Source organism: Pseudophryne corroboree, chromosome 12 (assembly GCF_028390025.1).
Source record: "Pseudophryne corroboree isolate aPseCor3 chromosome 12, aPseCor3.hap2, whole genome shotgun sequence".
In the NCBI taxonomy this organism is placed as follows: Eukaryota; Metazoa; Chordata; class Amphibia; order Anura; family Myobatrachidae; genus Pseudophryne; species Pseudophryne corroboree.
Genome location: NC_086455.1, coordinates 117,677,125 through 117,699,442, shown reverse-complemented (window position 1 = coordinate 117,699,442; position 22,318 = coordinate 117,677,125). Strand labels below are relative to the sequence as shown.

The window sequence follows — 22,318 nt, the reverse complement described above, 5'->3', positions numbered from 1 at the left end:
GAAGACTCCAGGACAGCTGCGTCAGGCTCTATGAGGAGGGAGTGTGTGCCCCCCCCCCCCCCCCCCCCCCCCCCCCACCTCCCCACCTCTCAGCATACCCTGCCTCCAGTAGGGCTGCTTCTGTACATTTCCCAGGCTGGTTTTCCATGCCAATCCGCCCCTGATTGTAGCACACATTTAAGGATAGCATTAAGTAGCAGTAAACTGAAAACACATACTAGGCTTCCAGTCCCAGGCATGCAAATGCTCCGTAGAGCAGAATGGGGCCTCCAGAGAAAGATGCGTCTCATAGTGCTAAATTTAGCACAGCTACGATCATGTTCCCTGATATGCGGGGGGACGCCCAGCACAGGGCTAGCCCGCCCCGCATGTCAGTCCGGCCCTCCCCCGCACAAATACAAAAGCATCGCACAGCGGCGATGCCTTTGTATTTGAGGAGTAACTGCGGCTGTCCGGGAGTTAACTGCCGCAGCCGCCGCGGCCTGCCCCCTAAACGGCGGCTTAACACCGCCGTTCAGCCCCCTCCCGCCCAGCGACCGCCTCTGTCTCAGAGGCGATCGCTAGGCCACGAGGGCTGCCATGCGCCGGCGCACGCGCAGTTCCGACCCGATCGCTGCGCTGCGACAAACTGCAGCGAGCGATCGGGTCGGAATGACCCCCAGTGTGCAGGAATGGAGGAGTGATTATGACCAGTCACCAGGGTAGAAATAGGAGGACAGCTAGAGGGAATTGTTTGGCATAGTGCACAGGAGGGTTTTGTTCTCTGGGATGTTTCATAAGCCTTTAGCTGCTGCTATTTTGCTTTGTAGATCAAATAATGAGACTTCATATTTGTTAGGGTGTACTGAGGACAGCATCTTTAACAATAAAGAACAGGAACTCCGCTCTTTGATCAGGATATGTGTATACATAACCAGTGACCGCATTATTGGTCATTCTCAGGCAAACTCTGTGCTGCCGTCCTTTCCCTGTCAACCAAATAAATACATTGCTTTCATTTTGTGGTGGTTTTCCCTGCATGCATTGTATTTCTGTATCTTGTAGATGTGACCCAAGTGTTGCTGGTTTGTTCATTTAGTAATGGATTTATTACATGCACGTGTTACATGGCCCCACTAAAGTACAGAGGCACGCCAATGCCTACATAACAACACTTTCACGCTTGCAGTAACATCTTCACTAATTGCAATAGAAGCTTGGAACATGTATTTAGTATGCAGTATGTATTGAATGGCTTACCTGATCTGCAGTATGTGACTGTAATACACATAAAAAGTATACTTGGACAATACCCATATTTAACTTATGCTAGAGCACTATTCATCATGTACACAAGGCTAGCCAAACCTGTGGTCAATCAGAGCATTAGAATGTTCACAAGGCTAGCCAAACCTGTGGTCAATCAGAGCATTAGAATGTTCACAAGGCTAGCCAAACCTGTGGTCAATCAGAGCATTAGAATGTTCACAAGGTATCCGGACTCCAGATCGACAGCAAAAAGGTCGACAAACCTTAGGTCGACGCCAATTGGTCGACAACCCTTAGGTCGACATGGGCAAAAGGTCGACAGGAACAAGGTCGACAGGAAAAAGGTCGACAGGAAAAAGGTCGACATGAGGTTTTCGCGATTTTTTTCTTTTTTGGAACCTCTTCATACTTAACGATCCACGTGGACTATGATTGGAACGGTAATCTGTGCCGAGCGAAGCGGTAACGGAGCGAAGGCACCATGCCCGAAGCATGGCGAGCGAAGCGAGCCATGCGAGGGGACGCGGTGCACTAATTGGGGTTCCCGGTCACTCTACGAAGAAAACGACAAAAAAACAAAAAAACTCATGTCGACCTTTTTCCATGTCGACCTTTTTCCATGCCGACGTTGTTCCTGTCGACCTTTTTCCATGTCGACCTAAGGCGTCGACCAATTGGCGTCGACCTAATGTTTGTCGACCTTTTTGCTGTCGATCCTGAGTCCCAGACCCTATTCACAAGGCTAGCCAAACCTGTGGTCAATCAGAGCATTAGAATGTTCACAAGGCTAGCCAAACCTGTTTTCAATCAGCATTAGGATGTTCTCAAGACTAGCTAAACCTGTGGTCAAGTCAAATATTAGAACATTGAATGGGCTAGCCAAACTGGTCACTATTCCAAAGCATTAGAACATTCACAAGTTTAGTAAATGCTGTGGCCAATCAGAGCTATTAGTATGTTCTCAAGGTTATCCAAATCTGTGGTCACTCAGACCACTAGAATGTTCAGAAGGCTAACCAAACCTATAGCACTAGAAAACGTACTTCAAATGAAGACCCAATATCTGTAGACTATATTTTGGTTTTATGTGTGCAATAGTACCTCTTACTTTTTATTATCATCCATTTTGTATACATGAGAATATCATATCTGATATCTTATTTCTTGTGACTGCACTTAGCTTGTTTTAATATCCTTTCTCTCCAGTTTGCCTTGGTGACGTCTCTCTGGCTTTGCTGGTAATTTGTATGAGTGACATCATTATTGTTGCGAAAAGGCTCTGACAGATGTGATAGGCCAAAAATATACAGTGACTAATGGAATCCTCTGTATCCCACCACCTACTTTCACCAGTAATGACAGTCTTCTAGAGAACAGAGAGGGGGGGGAAGACTGTTAGAAACACAGCAACATGCAAATATTCACTGATAGGAATTTGGATTCTCGTTTTTTTTTCTCATTTGGATGTTTTTGTAAAACAGTTTTTGATATATAATTAAAAATGATTTAAGGGACCGTTAACAACATATGATTGAGGTAATTTCTGTCCACAAAGTTTTTTTCTTTCTTTTTCTTTTGAATCGTATTAAAGAGCACTGTATGAAGCCTTTTGTTGCCTGAAAAGGCTCATTATGTAGCAAAATAACTTGCACATGGCTTTAAAGGGGAAGCAGTTCGCTTCCAGACGGATGGGATCCTGGCGGACAATATACTGACAGCCAGCATCCCGATCGTCCTCACAGCAGGATACGCTGGCGTCCTGCCGCGCAGGCGGGGCGGTAGGTTTGAGCAGGAGAAGGGGGGTTAGGGAGCAGGGACGGGAAGATTATGGTTAGGGACCGTGGATGGAGGGTTCGGTTCAGGCACTTAGAGGGGGAGATTAGGGTTAGTCACCACCGGGGGAGGGTTAGGGTAGGGAAAAGGTGAGGATTAGGGGACTTAATGGGGGGCTGTCGGGATCCTGATGGATGGAATGCTGCTTCCGGTATACTGACAGCCTGTCTTCCGTCCGTCGGCAAATCAGACTGATCCCCTTTATAGCTAGTGCAGACGATTCCTGTTTGTGGTAAAAGTAATCAGCGTTTCGATCTAAAGCACACTAATAGAATAACGTGTAGCTTTTATAGTGTGTAGAGATGCAATATAGAAGGACTCCAATGCAGGACCAAATTGCAGAGATCTAGGGCTAGTGATAGGACTGCAATGTAAAGCTGTCCGACTGACCTATCACATCCAGGTTTGCCGCTATTCTACCAGAGACGCACCAAATCAGATTGTTTTAGACATTTCTTTTGAGAAATCACATATATTGTACAGTGTCTGGCAAACCCAACATTCTTTTTATCCTGTAATGTTGACATTCTGAAGGTTGACAAAGATATAATATTGACATTGTAAATGTCTACAGCCTATTTTCTCCTGAGGTGATGGTTAGGCTGTTGTTGTTGGGTTTGGGATTAGGCATGCTTACCTCACCAACGCAAGTCCGCAAGGTCAACATGCCGCCTGCAAACATTCATGCAGTATCAACATATGCCGCATCGACCTCCTGTACATATGTGTACATTTTGTGCCATTCACACGGCCTGCATGTGCCCAGCCTCTCCTCCTTTTAAGACTTTTATCTACGTATTTGTTATTCATTAGATGTTTTGATGAAAGCACATTGGAAGTTTGGTCATCGAGCCAGCTTGACTGTTTCATGTCATTATAGGAAAGGAAACTGGACTGTGGTTTACAGGTCATGGGTACAACCTGACAGTATCTCAAGGTCATGAAGCCAAGCTGAACTGCAGCTTACTGGGCATCGAGGAGCCAGAAATCCAGTGGATGAAAGATGGAGTTCCGTTACAGAGCGCCGACCAGATGTACATTCCAGAGGCTGAAGATCATTGGATCAGCTTCCTCAGGTGCTGTATCTGGTCCAAGCTGGTGCTACAAATCATGGTCTGTGTATTATTAAAAGGCATAAGGAGTCAGTACCAACATTTCCTTATATAGACCCTCATTTACCCATACCAAGATAAATCTGCAGCTGTCCTAAATAGCATACTCTGGGTGGTATTATCAGGACACATAGCAATATATTAGAGGTGAGTTGTGCCAGATAGGTTTATGCAATACTTCACATCCATGCAGCACTTAGCAGTTTATAAATACATTCGGTATGACTGATGATGTTTAATAAAAACATTTTTGTGGCACAAAAAAAAAATCAAACTAAACTAGAGCTCACTGTCCTCTAAATGGTCTCACATTTAGATTCCTTATCATTATATGGCTCTTCAATAGGTTTTTAATCAAATAGCTTAAACTATATTTTAGTCTGATTGTATTTATAGTCAGGATTCCAGATGAGCAAAACATTCATTGCAGAAATTCAATTGGTTGTAATGTATCATCTTGGGATCTCGAGTGGCATTTAGGTTTACAACACCCAAAAGTTCTAGACTAGTTCTGATTGACTTCCCAGCTGTGGTGGTTGTCAGGACCACCCTTATGTCTCAAAATGTGTCTTGTATTAAATTTGGTTGGTCTCAGTGCTAAGCATCCAGATCTTTCTTCAGTTTAATCTGCTGGATCAGGGGAGATCTACTGAAAGTGGACACTCCTCAAATCAAAAGCCAGCTTTCAATAGAGCAACTGCTTCAGAGCTCCCCGGTTACAGAGTGTGTTTAGTGTGGATGCACTACTATATAATGGGGCTTGTTCTAAGGAAGGGATCTCCACCTAGGTTCTAATATATAAAAAAAAGAGCGATGTAGACAATTTTATAGTGGAAAAACACTGTTAAACAATACTTGTGCAGCAATAGTGATATGTTGTGTAGTAACTCAGGAACACAAAAGACTAATTTACACAACTGTATCTTCAGCTTGAAAAATGTGGAGCGTCCTGATTCTGGAAGATACTGGTGTGAGGCAGAGTACCATGGATTGAAGGCAGAGTCAGATAGCATCTGGATTGTGGTGGAAGGTAGGCATGCATTTCCCGTGAGCATTTGTGAATCTATATGAAAATGAGGCATATAATTCCAACAATCATTATGCAAAATCAGTTTATTTAAAATTTTCAGGATCACTTATTTTTCTCTAACGTCCTAGTGGATGCTGGGGACTCCGTAAGGACCATGGGGAATAGACGGGCTCCGCAGGAGACTGGGCACTCTAAGTAAGAAAGATTTAGTACTACTGGTGTGCACTGGCTCCTCCCTCTATGCCCCTCCTCCAGACCTCAGTTAGAATCTGTGCCCGGACAGAGCTGGGTGCATTTTAGTGAGCTCTCCTGAGCTTGCTAATAAGAAAGTATTTTAGTTAGGTTTTTTATTTTCAGAGAGCTTCTGCTGGCAACAGACTCTCTGCTACGTGGGACTGAGGGGAGAGAAGCAAACCTACTAACTGCGGCTAGGTTGCGCTTCTTAGGCTACTGGACACCATTAGCTCCAGAGGGATCGAACACAGGAACCTAACCTTGGTCGTCCGTTCCCGGAGCCCGCCGCCGTCCCCCTCGCAGAGCCAGAAGACAGAAGCCGGCGGGTTGAAGCAAGAAGACGTCAAAATCGGCGGCAGAAGACTCCTGTCTTCATATGAGGTAGCGCACAGCACTGCAGCTGTGCGCCATTGCGCCCACACTAACCCACACACTCCGGTCACTGTAGGGTGCAGGGCGCAGGGGGGGGGGGCGCCCTGGGCAGCAATTGATTACCTCCTGGCAAAAAAGCAGCATATATACAGCTGGGCACTGTATTATGCATGAGCCCCCGCCATTAATTTTACACAAAATCGCGGGACAGAAGCCCGCCGCTGAGGGGGCGGGGCCTTCTTCCTCAGCACTCACCAGCGCCGTTTTCTCTCCACAGCTCCGCTGAGAGGAAGCTCCCCAGGCTCTCCCCTGCAGACTCACGGTAGAAAGAGGGTAAAAAGAGAGGGGGGGGGGGCACATAAATTTAGCGCTTTAATCATATATACAGCAGCTACTGGGTAAACACTAAGTTACTGTGTGATTCCTGGGTCATATAGCGCTGGGGTGTGTGCTGGCATACTCTCTCTCTGTCTCTCCAAAAGGCCTTGTGGGGGTCCTGTCCTCATAGAGCATCCCCTGTGTGTGTGGTGTGTCGGTACGCGTGTGTCGACATGTTTGACGAGGAGGGCTATGTGGAGGCAGAGCAGGTGCAGATGAATGACGTGTCTCCGCTGACGGCGCCGACACCTGATTGGATGGATATGTGGAAGGTGTTAAATGATAATGTAAACTCCTTGCATAAAAGGTTGGATAAAGCTGATGCCTTGGGACAGTCGGGGTCTCAGCCCATGCCTGATCCTACAGCGCAGAGGCCGTCAGGGTCTCAGAAGCGCCCACTATCCAAAATTGTTGACACGGATTCTGACTCCAGTGTCGATGACGATGATGCAAAATTGCAGCCTAAAATGGCTAAAGCCATCCGCTACATGATTATAGCAATGAAGGATGTATTGCACATATCAGAGGTAAACCCTGTCCCTGACAAGAGGGTTTATATCTATGGGGAGAAAAAGCAAGAGGTGACTTTTCCCCCTTCACATGAGTTAAATGAGTTATGTGAAAAAACGTGGGATTCCCCCGATAGGAAAGTGCTGATTTCCAAAAGGTTACTTATGGTGTACCCTTTCCCGCCAACGGACAGGATGCGCTGGGAATCCTCCCCTAGGGTAGATAAAGCTCTGACACGCTTATCTAAGAAGGTGGCCCTGCCGTCACAGGATACGGCCTCCCTAAAGGATTCTGCCGATAGGAAGCAGGAAAGTATCCTGAAGTCTGTTTATACACATTCAGGTACTCTACTAAGGCCGGCAATTGCGTCGGCCTGGATATGTAGTGCTGTAGCAGCATGGACAGATAATCTGTCTGAGGAACTGGATACCTTAGACAAGGATACCATTTTACTGACTCTGGGGCATATAAAAGACACTGTCCTATATATGAGGGATGCCCAGAGGGACATTTGCCTACTGGGCTCTAGAATAAATGCAATGTCAACTTCTGCCAGAAGGGTCCTGTGGACTCGGCAATGGACAGGTGATGCCGACTCCAAAAAGCACATGGAGGTTTTACCTTACAAGGGTGAGGAATTGTTTGGGGACGGTCTCTCGGACCTAGTTTCCACAGCTACGGCTGGGAAGTCAAATTTTTTGCCATATATTCCCTCACAGTCTAAGAAAGCACCGTATTACCAAATGCAGTCCTTTCGTTCACAAAGAAGCAAGAAAGTCAGAGGTGCATCCTTTCTTGCCAGAGGCAGGGGTAGAGGAAAGAAGCTGCACCATACAGCTAGTTCCCAGGAACAGAAGTCCTCCCCGGCTTCCACTAAATCCACCGCATGACGCTGGGTCTCCACAGGTGGAGCCAGGAGCGGTGGGGGCGCGTCTCCGAAATTTCAGCCACCAGTGGGTTCGCTCACAGGTGGATCCCTGGGCTATACAGATTGTGTCTCAGGGATACAAGCTGGAATTCGAAGTGATGCCCCCTCACCGTTACCTCAAATCGGCCCTGCCAGCTTCCCCCATGGAAAGGGAAGTAGTGTTAGCGGCAATTCACAAGTTATATCTCCAGCAGGTGGTGGTAAAGGTTCCCCTCCTTCAACAGGGAAGGGGATACTATTCCACAATGTTTGTGGTACCGGAACCGGACGGTTCGGTCAGACCCATATTGAATTTAAAGTCCCTGAACATTTATCTAAAAAGATTCAAGTTCAAAATTGAATCGCGCAGAGCGGTCATTGCAAGCCTGGAAGTGGGGGATTTTATGGTGTCTCTGGACATCAAGGATGCTTACTTGCATGTCCCCATTTATCCACCACATCAGGAGTACCTCAGATTTGTGGTACAGGACTGTCATTACCAATTCCAGACGTTGCCGTTTGGGCTCTCCACGGCACCGAGAATATTTACCAAGGTAATGGCAGAAATGATGGTGATCCTGAGAAAGCAAGGAGTCACAGTTATCCCATACTTGGACGATCTCCTCATAAAGGTGAGGTCCCGAGAGCAGTTGCTGATCAGCGTAGCACACTCTCAGGAAGTGTTGCAGCAGCATGGCTGGATTCTGAATATCCCAAAGTTGCAGCTGATTCCTACGACGCGTCTGCCCTTTCTAGGCATGATTCTGGACACAGACCAGAAGAAGGTGTTTCTCCCGGCGGAGAAGGCTCAGGAGCTCGTGACTCTAGTCAGAGACCTCTTAAAACCGAAACAGGTGTCGGTGCATCACTGCACGCGAGTCCTGAGAAAGATGGTGGCATCGTACGAAGCCATTCCCTTCTGCAGGTTCCATGCGAGGATCTTTCGGTGGGATCTGTTGGACAAGTGGTCCGGATCGCATCTTCAGATGCATCGGCTGACCACCCTGTCCCCGAGGGCCAGGGTGTCTCTTCTGTGGTGGCTGCAGAGTGCTCACCTTCTCGAGGGCCGCAGGTTCGGCATACAGGACTGGGTCCTGGTGACCACGGATGCGAGCCTCCGAGGATGGGGGGCAGTCACTCAGGGAAGAAACTTCCAAGGGTTGTTGTCAAGTCAGGAGGCTTGTCTGCACATAAATATACTGGAACTAAGGGCCATATACAACGCCCTGAGTCAAGCGGAGCCTCTGCTTCGAAACCAACCGGTGCTGATTCAGTCAGACAACATCACCGCAGTGGCTCATGTAAACCGCCAGGGCGGCACAAGAAGCAGAGTGGCGATGGCGGAAGCCACCAGGATTCTTCGTTGGGTGGAGAATCACGTGCAAGCACTGTCAGCAGTGTTCATTCCGGGAGTGGACAACTGGGAAGCAGACTTCCTCAGCAGGCACGACCTCCACCCGGGAGAGTGGGGACTTCATCAAGAAGTCTTCACTCAGATTACAAATCGATGGGAACTGCCACAGGTGGACATGATGGCATCCTGTCTCAACAAAAAGCTACAAAGGTATTGCTCCAGGTCAAGAGACCCTCAGGCGATAGCTGTGGACGCACTAGTAACACCGTGGGTGTTCCAGTCGGTCTATGTGGTTTCTCCTCTTCCTCTCATACCCAAGGTGCTGAGAATCGTAAGAAAAAGAGGAGTGAGAACAATACTCATTGTTCCAGATTGGCCAAGAAGGACTTGGTACCCGGAACTGCAAGAAATGCTCACAGAGGACCCATGGCCTCTGCCTCTCAGACAGGACCTGTTGCAACAGGTTCCCTGTCTGTTCCAAGACTTACCGCGGCTGCGTTTGACGGCATGGCGGTTGAACGCAGGATCCTAGCGGAAAAAGGCATTCCGGATGAAGTTATTCCTACGCTGATAAAGGCTAGGAAGGACGTGACAGCAAAACACTATCACCGTATATGGCGAAAATATGTGGCCTGGTGTGAGACCAGGAAGGCCCCTACAGAGGAATTCCAGCTGGGACGGTTCCTGCACTTCCTACAGTCTGGAGTGACTATGGGCTTGAAGTTGGGGTCCATAAAGGTCCAGATTTCGGCCCTATCCATTTTCTTTCAAAAGGAACTGGCTTCTCTTCCTGAAGTTCAGACGTTTGTTAAGGGAGTGCTGCATATTCAGCCCCCTTTTGTGCCACCAGTGGCACCTTGGGATCTCAACGTGGTGTTGGGTTTCCTGAAATCCAACTGGTTTGAGCCACTTAAGACCGTGGAGCTAAAGTATCTCACGTGGAAGGTGGTCATGCTATTGGCCTTAGCTTCGGCTAGGCGTGTGTCAGAATTGGCGGCTTTGTCATGTAAAAGCCCCTATCTGGTTTTCCATATGGACAGGGCAGAATTACGGACTCGTCCGCAATTTCTGCCGAAGGTGGTGTCATCTTTTAATTTGAACCAACCTATTGTGGTGCCTGCGGCTACTCGTGACTTGGAGGATTCCAAGTTGCTTGATGTAGTCAGGGCTTTGAAGATCTATGTAGCCAGGACGGCTGGAGTCGGGAAGACTGACTCGCTGTTTATCCTGTATGCATCCAACAAGCTGGGTGCTCCTGCTTCAAAGCAAACCATTGCTCGCTGGATCTGTAACATGATTCAGCAGGCTCATTCTGCGGCTGGATTGCCGCATCCAAAATCAGTGAAAGCCCATTCCACCAGGAAAGTGGGCTCTTCTTGGGCGGCTGCCCGAGGGGTCTCGGCATTACAGCTTTGCCGAGCAGCTACTTGGTCGGGTTCAAACACATTTGCTAAGTTCTACAAGTTTGATACCCTGGCTGAGGAGGACCTTGTGTTTGCCCATTCGGTGCTGCAGAGTCATCCGCACTCTCCCGCCCGTTTGGGAGCTTTGGTATAATCCCCATGGTCCTTACGGAGTCCCCAGCATCCACTAGGACGTTAGAGAAATAAGATTTTACTCACCGGTAAATCTATTTCTCGTAGTCCGTAGTGGATGCTGGGCGCCCGTCCCAAGTGCGGACTTTCTGCAATACGTGTATATAGTTATTGCTTAATAAAGGGTTATGTTATGGTGGCATCCATTGTTTGATGCTCTGTTGTTGTTCATACTGTTGACTGGGTAAGTTTATCACAAGTTATACGGTGTGATTGGTGTGGCTGGTATGAGTCTTACCCTGGATTCCAAAATCCTTTCCTTGTAATGTCAGCTCTTCCGGGCACAGTTTCCTTAACTGAGGTCTGGAGGAGGGGCATAGAGGGAGGAGCCAGTGCACACCAGTAGTACTAAATCTTTCTTAGAGTGCCCAGTCTCCTACGGAGCCCGTCTATTCCCCATGGTCCTTACGGAGTCCCCAGCATCCACTACGGACTACGAGAAATAGATTTCCCGGTGAGTAAAATCTTATTTTTTGTGGCTAAATTTTTACTTTTTTTTCTAAAATATTTAAATTAATTTCAAATGTTTTCATTTTCTGTTCATTCAGATATATTGGATAGCAGAGGCTATAACATTATCTTCTCTGTAAGCTGGGAGTCTGCTGTTATTCGTTCTCCTTTTTTATTCATGGAATGTCGATGGCTTTATGTCTTTTGTTAGAGAGGGATTTTACCTTCTATTTCCCGAGCTCCCATGTGTTTAGTTAAAGTAGCAAATTTGATTGAGTGGGTGCAAAACCTGATGTGCAGGATGGAGTGGTTGAAGAATGTCAGAAATTGGCTAAACAGTTTACCGCCATATGAGGTGAACGTGAGGTTATGCTGAGTGTGCCAAGCGTGAGATGGATTATTGTCTATTGCTTTTCAGAAGGCTGCATAGAACGACACTGTTCTGTATTTAGAATACTGGAATTTCCAGAACTTCAGCAATAGCAGACCTGGTTAAAGATAATGGGTGCAATGAGCTATCATGCTGTACTTTGCTACAAAGGCAGAGCCTTCTCCAACAGTGTGTTGGGGATAAGTTAAACATGCATCTTCAAACTTGTAAACATCCAGTTAAAAAAATATGTGAAACCTGTAACGTCCATTGAAGTCAACCTTCCATGTCACCCCTTAATTCTCACTGCAGTCCCTCTGCACTTAACACTATCTACTTTCTACTATTAACTTGGCATTCTACATCCACTTCCTTCTCCATGCACACTGTTTATTGGACACTGCTCTCCTACTATCCGCCTTGTGCTGTAGGGACAGTGTAAATGTTCAGTGTGCTACAGTGTACTAATCTGTTTTATCAGCAGCTGAATGTGGGATCTGATGCCATCAGAAATGTTCCTAACCAGGCAGCAACAGGACCACACTAATGACATGCCTTCCTTCTTTATTAGTTACTGGGCTTCTGGCCAGGACATGATGATGATGATGATGTTGTAAGGGTTGGTTGAAACCCTTGTCGGTTTGGTTTTGTGTAGAATGTGGCTACTATTATTTCAATGGACTTTTGATTGATTACATCACTGCATGCGTGTGTGTATTCACTTGTGAAGGCATATTTATAACTATGGTGTCACCATTCTAATGTTGTAATGGAGAATTTGTATTTAGAATAATGGTGATTTGTTCACTGCAGATATAATTATTCTAGGAGTACAGACCGTGAAGCTTAGGGGGGTATTCAATTAGTACCGTTTTTTTCCGACCAGTCGAAAAAACTGCACTTTCCGACCATTTTTAGGTCGAATTTACATTCGACCTATTCAATGCCCGTGCCATTATTCGACTGGTCAGAAAATCCGGCACTGGCGAAAACCACATGTATCGACGAATTTGCAGCTGATACATGTGTTTTGGAGAATTTGTGGGCGTTTTCGCCCATTTTTGCAGCAGTTTCCGCCCATGCCAATTCGATAAAAGAAAAAAGTGAAACGGCATGGGCGAAAATGGATTAAAATAACAGGCGAAAATGCCTGCAATTGAATACCCTGTGTCGAATTAGTATAGTTTTTTGACCAGTCGAAACAAACAACACTTAAATGAATACCCCCTTAGTATACCAAGAGCTTTGAATAGGTTATCTATGCATGTTATAAACCACTGTAGCACCAGCCACTGTTACAGTACAGAGGTGTATAAATATGTAATAACTGTTCTGTGTACACAGCAATTAGGATGAAACAACAAAGTTTTATTGTGTGTAAATTGTGTGCCGAAATAAAGCAGGTTTGCCACGTTTGAAACGTAATGAGAAAAAAGGGCATAATTATCCTTGTAGACAATAAAGAACTTAATACCGATTTCTGCATAGACAAAGGCTTCCTGTTTATAAAAGAACATTTTAATGCGAGTTTCTAAATAAGCACATTAGTATTCTCGTGAATATTTAGCAACCTTACTCTAAGATGACTTAAATTCACAGTTGTAATATTATTTGAAAACGTTTGTGAACTTTTGCAGAATAATAGTTTTAATATAGCACATTGTTGCTCGGAAATACCAAATTTCAGCTAATTTAAGCAATTTATTTTTGTGACTGTTACCCAGGTATCCCATATTTTACCACGGAGCCGAAGGACCTGGCTGTGTTACCAAACACCCCTTTTAATATTTCTTGCGCGGCTGTTGGACCACCAGAGCCTCTGACTATTATATGGTGGATGGGAGATTCCCCAGTTTTCAGGAAACCAGAGAACTCCCCGTCTGTTCTGGTTGTACCCGGTGAGTTCTTCATCTGTTGGTGTTCCTTGTGTTTTTTTGTTGCCTATGGAAAAAATGTAATTGTGAGGAAATGTTTGCAAGATTCATAGGATAAACACCACCTGCGTTGAATAACTGAATGTGCATATATTTAAATTACTGCACCCCATAAATTAAGGGGGCACTGCCAACGACAGGATTAGTTGGGCTTCCCTATTTATCAATGATCGTGGCAGTTTTTCTGTGATTTAACCAGCTTGTATGAACAGCAGTGTTATGGAGTAAATAATCGATTGTATTTTGCTCTCATGCAGTACCAGATTTTCATTCTAACCAGCCAGATCTGCCAGATAATTGTATAGTGTATGTCAAACGTCGACTCCTAAGGGGGTGAAATATTCCGCCCAGCAAACCTTTTGCAAATTGAGAACAGCACATCAGCTAGTTATTATTATTTGGGGGAGATGCTAGGCCTGAGTTCTTCTAGTTACTTGTATGATACAATTTGGTGTTTGATCAGATATTTAGGGGTTCCCAAAATTAGTCTGGATAATAGAGAATAAAAAGTCAGCCATACGCACTACTGTTTCTCTTATGTCATAGAGGATGCTGGGGTCCACATTCGTACCAAAGTGTATAGACTGGTTCACTAGAAGCCATGGGCACTTTAAGAGTTTGAGAGTGTGGGCTGGCTCCTCCCTCTATGCCCCTCCTACCAGACTCAGTATAGAAAATGTGCCCGGAGGAGCCGGTCACAGCTACGGGAGCTCTCCATTGTTTCTCTAGTAAAGTTTATGTTTTAGAGTTTATTATTTTACAGGGAGGCTGCTTTGAGGGACTAAGGGGGGGGAGTAGTGTCTGCCCTGCGGGGTCTGAGCCACTATGTCCGATGATAGGACACTGAGCTCCTGAGGGGATCGAACATTCCCTGCCACAGGGGATCGCTCACCCCGGCAGCATTCCGCCACCGCCTAGCAGAGCCAGCAGATCAGAAGATGGCGAGATATGGCGGCACAAGGGTAGGAGCGCAGCGCTGAGGGGCTGCGCTCCGGAAAGGCTCAGCGGCACATAGAGTTGGCGCTATGAGGGGCGTCCTGAGCCAGCGTCTTAATACCCTACACTGGTCACAGACACACAGACTGAATCCCCAGGCTAGCGACAGAATCTGCAGTACACAGACTCTAACCGACCCCTGCTAGCGACGGAATCCTTAGGCCAGTATAAAGAATTCTGCGGGACGACGCGCCATCTTCAGGAGGCGGAGCTTCTCCTCATTCAGCGACATTTTCCTGCCATTAGTTCCAGTACAAGGGAGCTGTCCCTCCAATCAACTCCAGCTATCCTGAGCGATACCAGGGGGTTGTATAAAGGGGAGGAGGCTGTGTAAATTCTGTGTAGTCTATTAAGGTACACAGATAGCGCTGGTAGTTTTATTTGTTCTACCTCAGAGCGCTGTGTGTGGGTTGGCTCCAATCTCTGTGTCTCTCTCTGCCGTACTTGGGGGGGGGGAGGAGTTTGAGCTGTGATTGACAATTCCCTGTGTGTGTGCGTATGTGAGTGTTCAATACCTTTCATAGCCGTGTCATATGCTGCTGAAGTGGTTTCCTCTCAGGAGGAATCCATTTCATGCACACAGAAATGTAATCACGTTGCTGAACCAGCGTCTAAATACCCTAAACTGGTCAGTCGCTATCCGGAGACTGAATCCCAAGACTAGTGACTGAATCCTCATTACACGGGCGCTAGCCGGGGACTAAATCTTCAGGCTAGCGACGGAATCATCAGTACACAGACGCTGGCCGGGGACTGAATCCCCCGGCTAGCGACGGAATCCTCAGGCCAGTATATAGAAGTTGCGCGGGAAGATGCTCCATCTTCGCTGGGTGGAGCTTCTTCTCAGTGCGAACCCAGCAGAGTTCAGCTCCATTTTCCGGTCTGCAGCTCCTATTACACAGACTACGAACGGTGATGAGGACGTGCTGAGAGGGGGAGGGGGTGGCGGCGGCACCACCCCTTGCAGGGGGTGCAGCTCATGTGGGAGTCCATTAGCTATATATGTTAAATATTGCTGACCATAAGAAAGCCTCGCTAACCTTCCCTGCGTCTGTATTGTATAATGTATTAAACGCTGTTTGTAATATCCTGAGATAAGGATAGAATGAATTGGGAAAAACTCATCCATAGTTGACGCATCTGTGTCCAGACTGTCAAGGATGGTGGTTTTACCAGTCCCGGGCTCTGCCGCATTGAAGGAACCGGCTGATCGCGAGATTGACGCTATGCTTAAATCCATGTACACGGCTTCGGAGACGATACTACGACCTACCATTGCCTGTGTATGGATTTCTAAAGCTATAGTAAAGCTGACACGTTACTTGAGAAATTGATTACAATAGATGAAAGTGACGTTGAATTGTTCTTATGCAACATACAGGATTCTGCGGGATTTACGGTGGAATCCATGAAAGACCTGGGTTAGACGGCTGCAGGAATTTCTTCCATGTCCGTCTCGGCTCGTCGAGGACTGTGGGTGCACCAGTGGTCTGCCGAAGCGGAATCCAGTAGAGGTGTGGAGACGCTACCCTACACAGATCAGGCTCTCTTTGGGGAAGCATTGGATGCGTGGATCACCACGGCTACAGCGGGTAAGTCCCCTTTTCTTCCCTCAGCAGCTCCTGCTACGAAGAAACCATTTTCTTCACCTGCATCTCAGTCCTTTTCGGGTTACTAAACCAAGAAAGGCCAAGCCGGCCAACACCTTCTTTAGAGGGGTCCGACCAAAATTTAAGAAACCTGCTGCGGCGGGTTCCCAGTAACAGAAGCCTGCTTCAGGTGCACCAAAGTCCTCCGCATGATGGTGGACAGCGCAGCCTGGAGGTAGGGCCGGTGGGGGCGAGACTCAGACATTTCAGTCACGTCTGGGTGCTAGACATTGTGTCCCAGGGGTACCGTCTGGAAATTCAAGATCTCCCTCCTCAGCGGTTCTTCACATCGGGCTTGCCAGCTTTGCTGGCAGACAGGGCTACCCTACAGGGGGCCGTTCAGAAGTTGATGGAGGCACAGGTCATTGTGCCAGTTCTTCCTCAAATACAACACACGGGTTACTATTCTAAGCTTTTCGTGGTACCGAAACCGGATGGTTTGGTCAGACCCATTCTGAACTTAAAATCGTTAAATCCCTTTCTGAGGGAGTTCAAGTTCAAAATGGAGTCTCTAAGGGCGGTGATATCAGGTCTGGAAGTGGGGAATTTCTGGTATCACTGGATATCAAGGATGCGTACCTCCACATTCCGATTTGGCCGCCGCATCAAGCTTATCTCCGATTCGCACTGTTGGACTGTCATTTTCAGTTCTAAGCCCTGCCATTCATCCTCTCCACAGCACCAAGGGTGTTCACCAAGGTGATGGCGGAAACGATGGTTCTTCTCCGCAGGCAGGGGGTGAAAATAACTCCATATCTGGACGATCTGTTTATACAGGCATCGTCCGAGGAGAAGCTTTTACGGCCAATAGCTCTCATGACCAAGCTTCTCAGGGAACATGGTTGGATCCTGAATATACCAAAATCACATTTGAAACCATCCAGGAGGTTGTCCTTTCTGGGACTGATCTTCGACACGGCAGTGCAGAGGGTGTTTCTTCCGGAGGAAAATGCGTTGGTGATAAAAACAATGGTCCGGGATGTCCTGAAGCCAGCCCGGGTGTAGGTTCATCAGTGCATTCGCCTTCTGGGAAAGATGGTGGCCTCTTACGAGGCTCTGCAGAACGGGAGGTTTCATGCTCTGTCCTTCCTACTGGATCCCCTGGACAAGTGGTCGGGATCCCATCTACACATGCACCAGAGAATACGTCTGTCGCCAATGGCCAGGATTTCACTCCTCTGGTGGCTCCAATTACCTCACCTTCTGGAGGGCCACAGGTTCGGGTTTCAGGACTGGATCCTTCTATGCAAGTCTCCGGGGCTGGGGCGCAGTCACTCAAGGGGAAACCTTCCAAGGGAGGTGGTCAAGTCTGGAAGCCGGCCTGCCAATAAACATTCTGGATCTAAGAGCCATCTACAGCGGTCTTCTCCAAGCGGCCCCTCTCAGAGAAATGGGGCCATTCAAGTGCAGTCAGACAATGTAACGACAGTGGCTTACATAAATCGACAGGGTGGAGCGAAGAGCAGAGCTGCAATGTCAGAGGTAACATGGATCATCCTCTGGGCAGAAAAACACACGTTGGTGCGGTCAGCTGCCTACTTTCCGGGAGTAGACTACTGGGAAGCGGACTTCCTCAGCAGACACGATCACCATCGAGGGGAGTGGGGTCTCCATCTGGAGGTGTTCAAGGAGGTAACAGATCTTTGGGGCGTACCACAGATCGACATGATGGCCTCTCGTCTCAACAAGAAGCTTTGGCGGTATTGTTCCAGGTCGAGGGACCGGCAAGCAGTGGCGGTGGATGCCCTAGTGTCTCCGTGGGTGTTCCAGTCTATGTACGTGTTCCCTCCACTTCCACTCATTCCAAGAGTTCTCAAACTCATAAGGAGAACAAGAGTTCAGGCAATCCTCATTGCTCCGACTGGCCAAGAAGGGCATGGTACACGGATCTTCTGCTAGAAGAGCCGAGGCCTCTTCCTCTTCGGGAGGACCTGCTGCAGCAGGGGCCGTTCGCCTACCAAGACTTACCACGGCTACGTTTGACGGCATGGAGGTTGAACGCCAGATATCAGATCGGAAGGACATTCCGAACAAGGTTATTCCTACCCTGATACAGGCTAGGAAAGGCGTAACGTCTAAACATTTGGAAACAATACGTGTCTTGGTGTGAGTCCGAGAAGTTTCCTACAAGAGTTTCAACTGGGACGTTTTATCCTCTTCCTGCAAGCAGGTGTGGATATGGGCCTGAGGTTAGGATCCCTAAAGGTCCAGATTTCGGCCCTATCCATTTTCTTCCAGAAGCAGTTGGCTGCCCTCCCTGAGGTTCAGACTTTTTTGAAGGGAGTTCTGCACATCCAACCTCCCTTTGTACCGCCTACGGCACCCTGGGATCTTAACATGGTGTTGCAGTTCCTTCGTTCGGGATGGTTTGAACCTCTACAAGAGGTTGAGGTCAAGTTTCTAACGTGGAAGGCTGTCACTTTGTTGGCCTTTCCTTCTGCTAGACATGTGTCGGAGCTGGGGGCTTTGTCATGTAGAAGCCCATACTTGATCTTCCATGAAGATAGAGCTGAGTTCCGGACACGTCAGCAGTTTCTTCCGAAGGTTGTGTCGGCATTTCATATCAACCAACCTATTGTGGTGCCAGTTACGACTGACTCCTCAATTTCATCAAAGTCCTTAGATGTTGTAAGGGCAATAAAGATCTATGTGAGGAGGACTGCTCGTCACAGAAAATCGGACTCTCTATTTGTCCTGTATGATCCCAAGAAAATTGGGTGTCCTGCTTCTAAACAGACAATCTCTCGCTGGATCAGGTTCACTATCCAGCATGCGTATTCTACGGCAGACTTGCCGTGTCCTACGTCTGTTAAGGCCCACTCTACTCGTAAGGTGGGTTCTTTCCTGGGCGGTTGCCCGGGGTGTCTCGGCATTGCAACTCTACCGAGCGGCTACTTGGTCTGGGTCGAACACTTTTGCTAAGTTCTACAAGTTCGATACTTTGACCTCTGAGGACCTCAAGTTTGGTCAAGCAGTTCTGCAGGAGCCTCCGCACTCTCAGTCCCGTTCTGGGAGCTTTGGTACATCCCCATGGTACTAATGTGGACCCCAGCATCCTCTAGGACGTAAGAGAAAATAGGATTTTAATTACCTACCAGTAAATCCTTTTCTCGTAGTCCGTAGAGAATGCTGGGCGCCTGCCCAGCGCTTCGTTATCCTGCAGTGGGTATTTAGTTCAGTACTGCTTAGTTCTTGGTAAGTACTGTTTTGTTACTTGGTAAGTAATCCTGTTCAGCCGTTGCTGATGTTTCAAGCTAGTAAGCTTGGGTTGCCTTGTGTGTGAGCTGGTATGAATCTTGCCACTATCTGTGTGTAATCCTTTTCTCAAAGATGTCCATCTCCTCGGGCACAGTTTCTAGACTGAGTCTGGTAGGTGGGAAATAAAGGGAGGAGCCAGCCCACACTCTCAAACTCTTAAAGTGCCAGTGGCTCCTAGTGGACCCGTCTATACCCCATGGTACTAATGTGGACCCCAGCATCCTCTACGGACTACGAGAAAAGGATTTACCGGTAGGTAATTTATAATCCTTTTTTGTGCCTCTGTAAGACTATGTACCTCTTTGTGAGGTTTATTTTCAGATCGTGCCTTCCTGACTTATCTCCATTCATGTGTAATCGCTCAAAGACAAAGTACCATGAGAATATTGCAGGCATTTTCAGTTCAGTGGTCCATAGGCTTTTATGACCAACTAGCTAATGCCAATCTTTGTCAGGCCGCACCTCTGGGCTTCCCCGCGTTGATGCTGTCAAAGTGCTGGTGCTGAGGAGAATAATCCGCCTCCTTCTCTGCCCCGTCCCGCCTCTGATGCTGCCGTGCTCAGTGCTGTAAATGCTGGGATGACAGGCCAAGCTCTGCCCACTGTATGTTAAATATGTTAGGTTTGCAGGCTGCGTTCCGTCACCTCTAATTGCAGGAAGAACCAGTTCTGCCTCCACCCGGTTCACTAAGCATCAGGTCCCAGCAGCCATGTAAAGTTGTCAGCGGCCGCCAGCCAATCCCAGCTCGCGGACCGATTGCATTGCCAGCGAAAAGAAGGGGCGGCTATTTCAAATTTGTGATGTGAGCCAATCATGTTTCGCGGACCACCAGCCAATGAGAAGCTGCCAAGTGGCAGCTTCTCATTGGTTGGCAGCTTGCGAACTGTGATTTGTGCACAATCGACGACCGTTTCAAAGTGCAGCTGGGCGGCCCCTTCTTTTGAATAGCAGCTGGTCCGCGAGTCCTGTCTGGCGCCAGCTGCCAGCTTTCCTACGCTGTAACCGTGACCCAATGCTCCAGGATGCAGGGGCTGAGATGGGGGGTGAGAGAAGCAGGTGGTGAGATGAGCAGGGAGTGAGAGAAGCAGGTGGTGAGATGAGCAGGGGGTGAGATGGGGGAGTGAGAGGAGCAGGGGGTGAGATGGGGGAGTGAGAGGAGCAGGGGGTTAGAAGGGGGAGTGAGAGGAACAGGGGGTGATATGGGGGAGTGAGAGGCGCCAGGGTGAGATGGAATGAGAGGAAAAGGGGGAGAGATGGGGAGGGAGCGAGAGGAGCAGGGGGTGAGATGGGGGAGAGGCGCCAGGGTGAGATGGGGGAGTGAGAGGAGCAGGGGGCGAGATGGGGGAGTGAGAGGAGCAGGAGGTGAGAAGGGGGAGTGAGAGGAACAAGGAGTGATATGGGGGAGTGAGAGGCGCCAGGGTGAGATGGAATGAGAGGAACAGGGGGTGAGATGGGGAGGGAGCGAGAGGAGCAGGGGTGAGATGGGGGAGAGGCGCCAGGGTGAGATGGGGGAGTGAGAGGAGCAGGGGGCGAGATGGGGGAGTGAGAGGAGCAGGAGGTGAGAAGGGGGAGGGAGAGGAACAAGGGGTGATATGGGGGAGTGAGAGGCGCCAGGGTGAGATGGAATGAGAGGAACAGGGGGTGAGATGGGGAGGGAGCGAGAGGAGCAGGGGGTGAGATGGGGGAGAGGCGCCAGGGTGAGATGGGGGGAGTGAGAGGAACAGGGGGTGAGATGGGGGGGAGTGAGAGGTGCAGGGGGTGAGATCGGAGAGTGAGGCACAGGGAGTGAGAGGTGTAGGGGGTAAGTAAAGGAGAGAAAGATTCAGATGATCAAACACAAAGGGGAGCATATAGGGTGTAAGGGATACCTAGGATGAAGGGGTGTGGATCATTAGATCGACAGTGTCTAGGTCGACCGTCACTAGGTCGACAGATCAAAAGGTCGACATGAGTTTTTTATGTTGTTTTGGTGGTGTTTTCTTCGTAGAGTGACCGGGAACCCCAATTAGTGCACCGTGTCCCCTCGCATGGCTTGCTTCGCTCGCCATGCTTTGGCCAAGGTGCCTCGCTCCGCTACCGCTTCGCTCAGCACAGATTACTGTTCCAATCGTAGTCCACGTGGATTGTTAGTATGAAAAAGTAAAAAGCAAATATATTTTTTTTTTAAAAACTCATGTTGACCTGTCGACCTAGAACATGTCAACCTTCTGACCCTGTCGACCTAGTGACTGTCGACCTAAACATTGTCGATCTTCAGACCTGATCCCGGATGAAGATAAGGACACATGAGGAGAGTGACATACAAAGGAAACAAGAAAGTAGAAGGGACACATAGAAGACATAAGAGAGGTGAGCAAAGGTTGTTCAACATATACTGCTATATTGTGAATCGAATCTAAAATTAGGAGGGGGGGCACTGCTTTGGCATTGTGAGTGTAAGTGGCTTTGCTATTGTGGGCATTGTGTGCTACTGCGAGACATTATTTTGAATTGGGGGTACTTTTGTGTGGCCACGCCCCTTCCTTGTGAGGCCACGCCCCTTTGGCGGCGCGTCTTTCAGGACCACTTTAAGCCCTGGCCCTAGGTCTCCTTGCTTAGCTTCAACACTAAAGTATGCCTCGGCCCTTTCCCGTGGGTGCCCCGGCCCCTTTCCCGTGGGTGCCCCGGCCCCTTTCCCGTGGGTGCCCCGGCCCCTTTCCCGTGGGTGCCCCGGCCCCTTTCCCGTGGGTGCCCCGGCCCCTTTCCCGTGGGTGCCCCGGCCCCTTTCCCGTGGGTGCCCCGGCCCCTTTCCCGTGGGTGCCCCGGCCCCTTTCCCGTGGGTGCCCCGGCCCCTTTCCCGTGGGTGCCCTGTCCCCTTTCCCGTGGGTGCCCCGGCCCCTATCCCGTGGATGCCTCTGTGTAAATTGCTCCAGGTATTCCAGAGTTATGGCCAAAAACTATGGATTTTTACATGTCACCCCCACCCCTAGGGGTGTCTTACCCCCACAGTATTTGTTTCCAGATTGTAAGTCATGTGTACAAAGTTTGGTGAAAATTGCACCAGGCATTCCAGAGTTATGCTGGAACATACACACACAAACGTGCGCCT

The 22,318-nt window shown here is 48.4% G+C and overlaps 1 protein-coding gene across 1 annotated transcript in view; it reads left to right on the top strand.

Annotated features, from left to right (window-relative positions):
• TYRO3 (TYRO3 protein tyrosine kinase) overlaps positions 1-22,318 on the top strand; it is a 455,756-nt gene that overhangs the window by 105,955 nt on the left and 327,483 nt on the right. Inside the window, exons 2-4 of the mRNA XM_063947918.1 lie at positions 3,962-4,157; positions 5,123-5,223; positions 13,118-13,291. Coding sequence (XP_063803988.1) covers positions 3,962-4,157; positions 5,123-5,223; positions 13,118-13,291 — 471 coding nt within the window. The remainder of the gene's footprint in view (positions 1-3,961; positions 4,158-5,122; positions 5,224-13,117; positions 13,292-22,318) is intronic.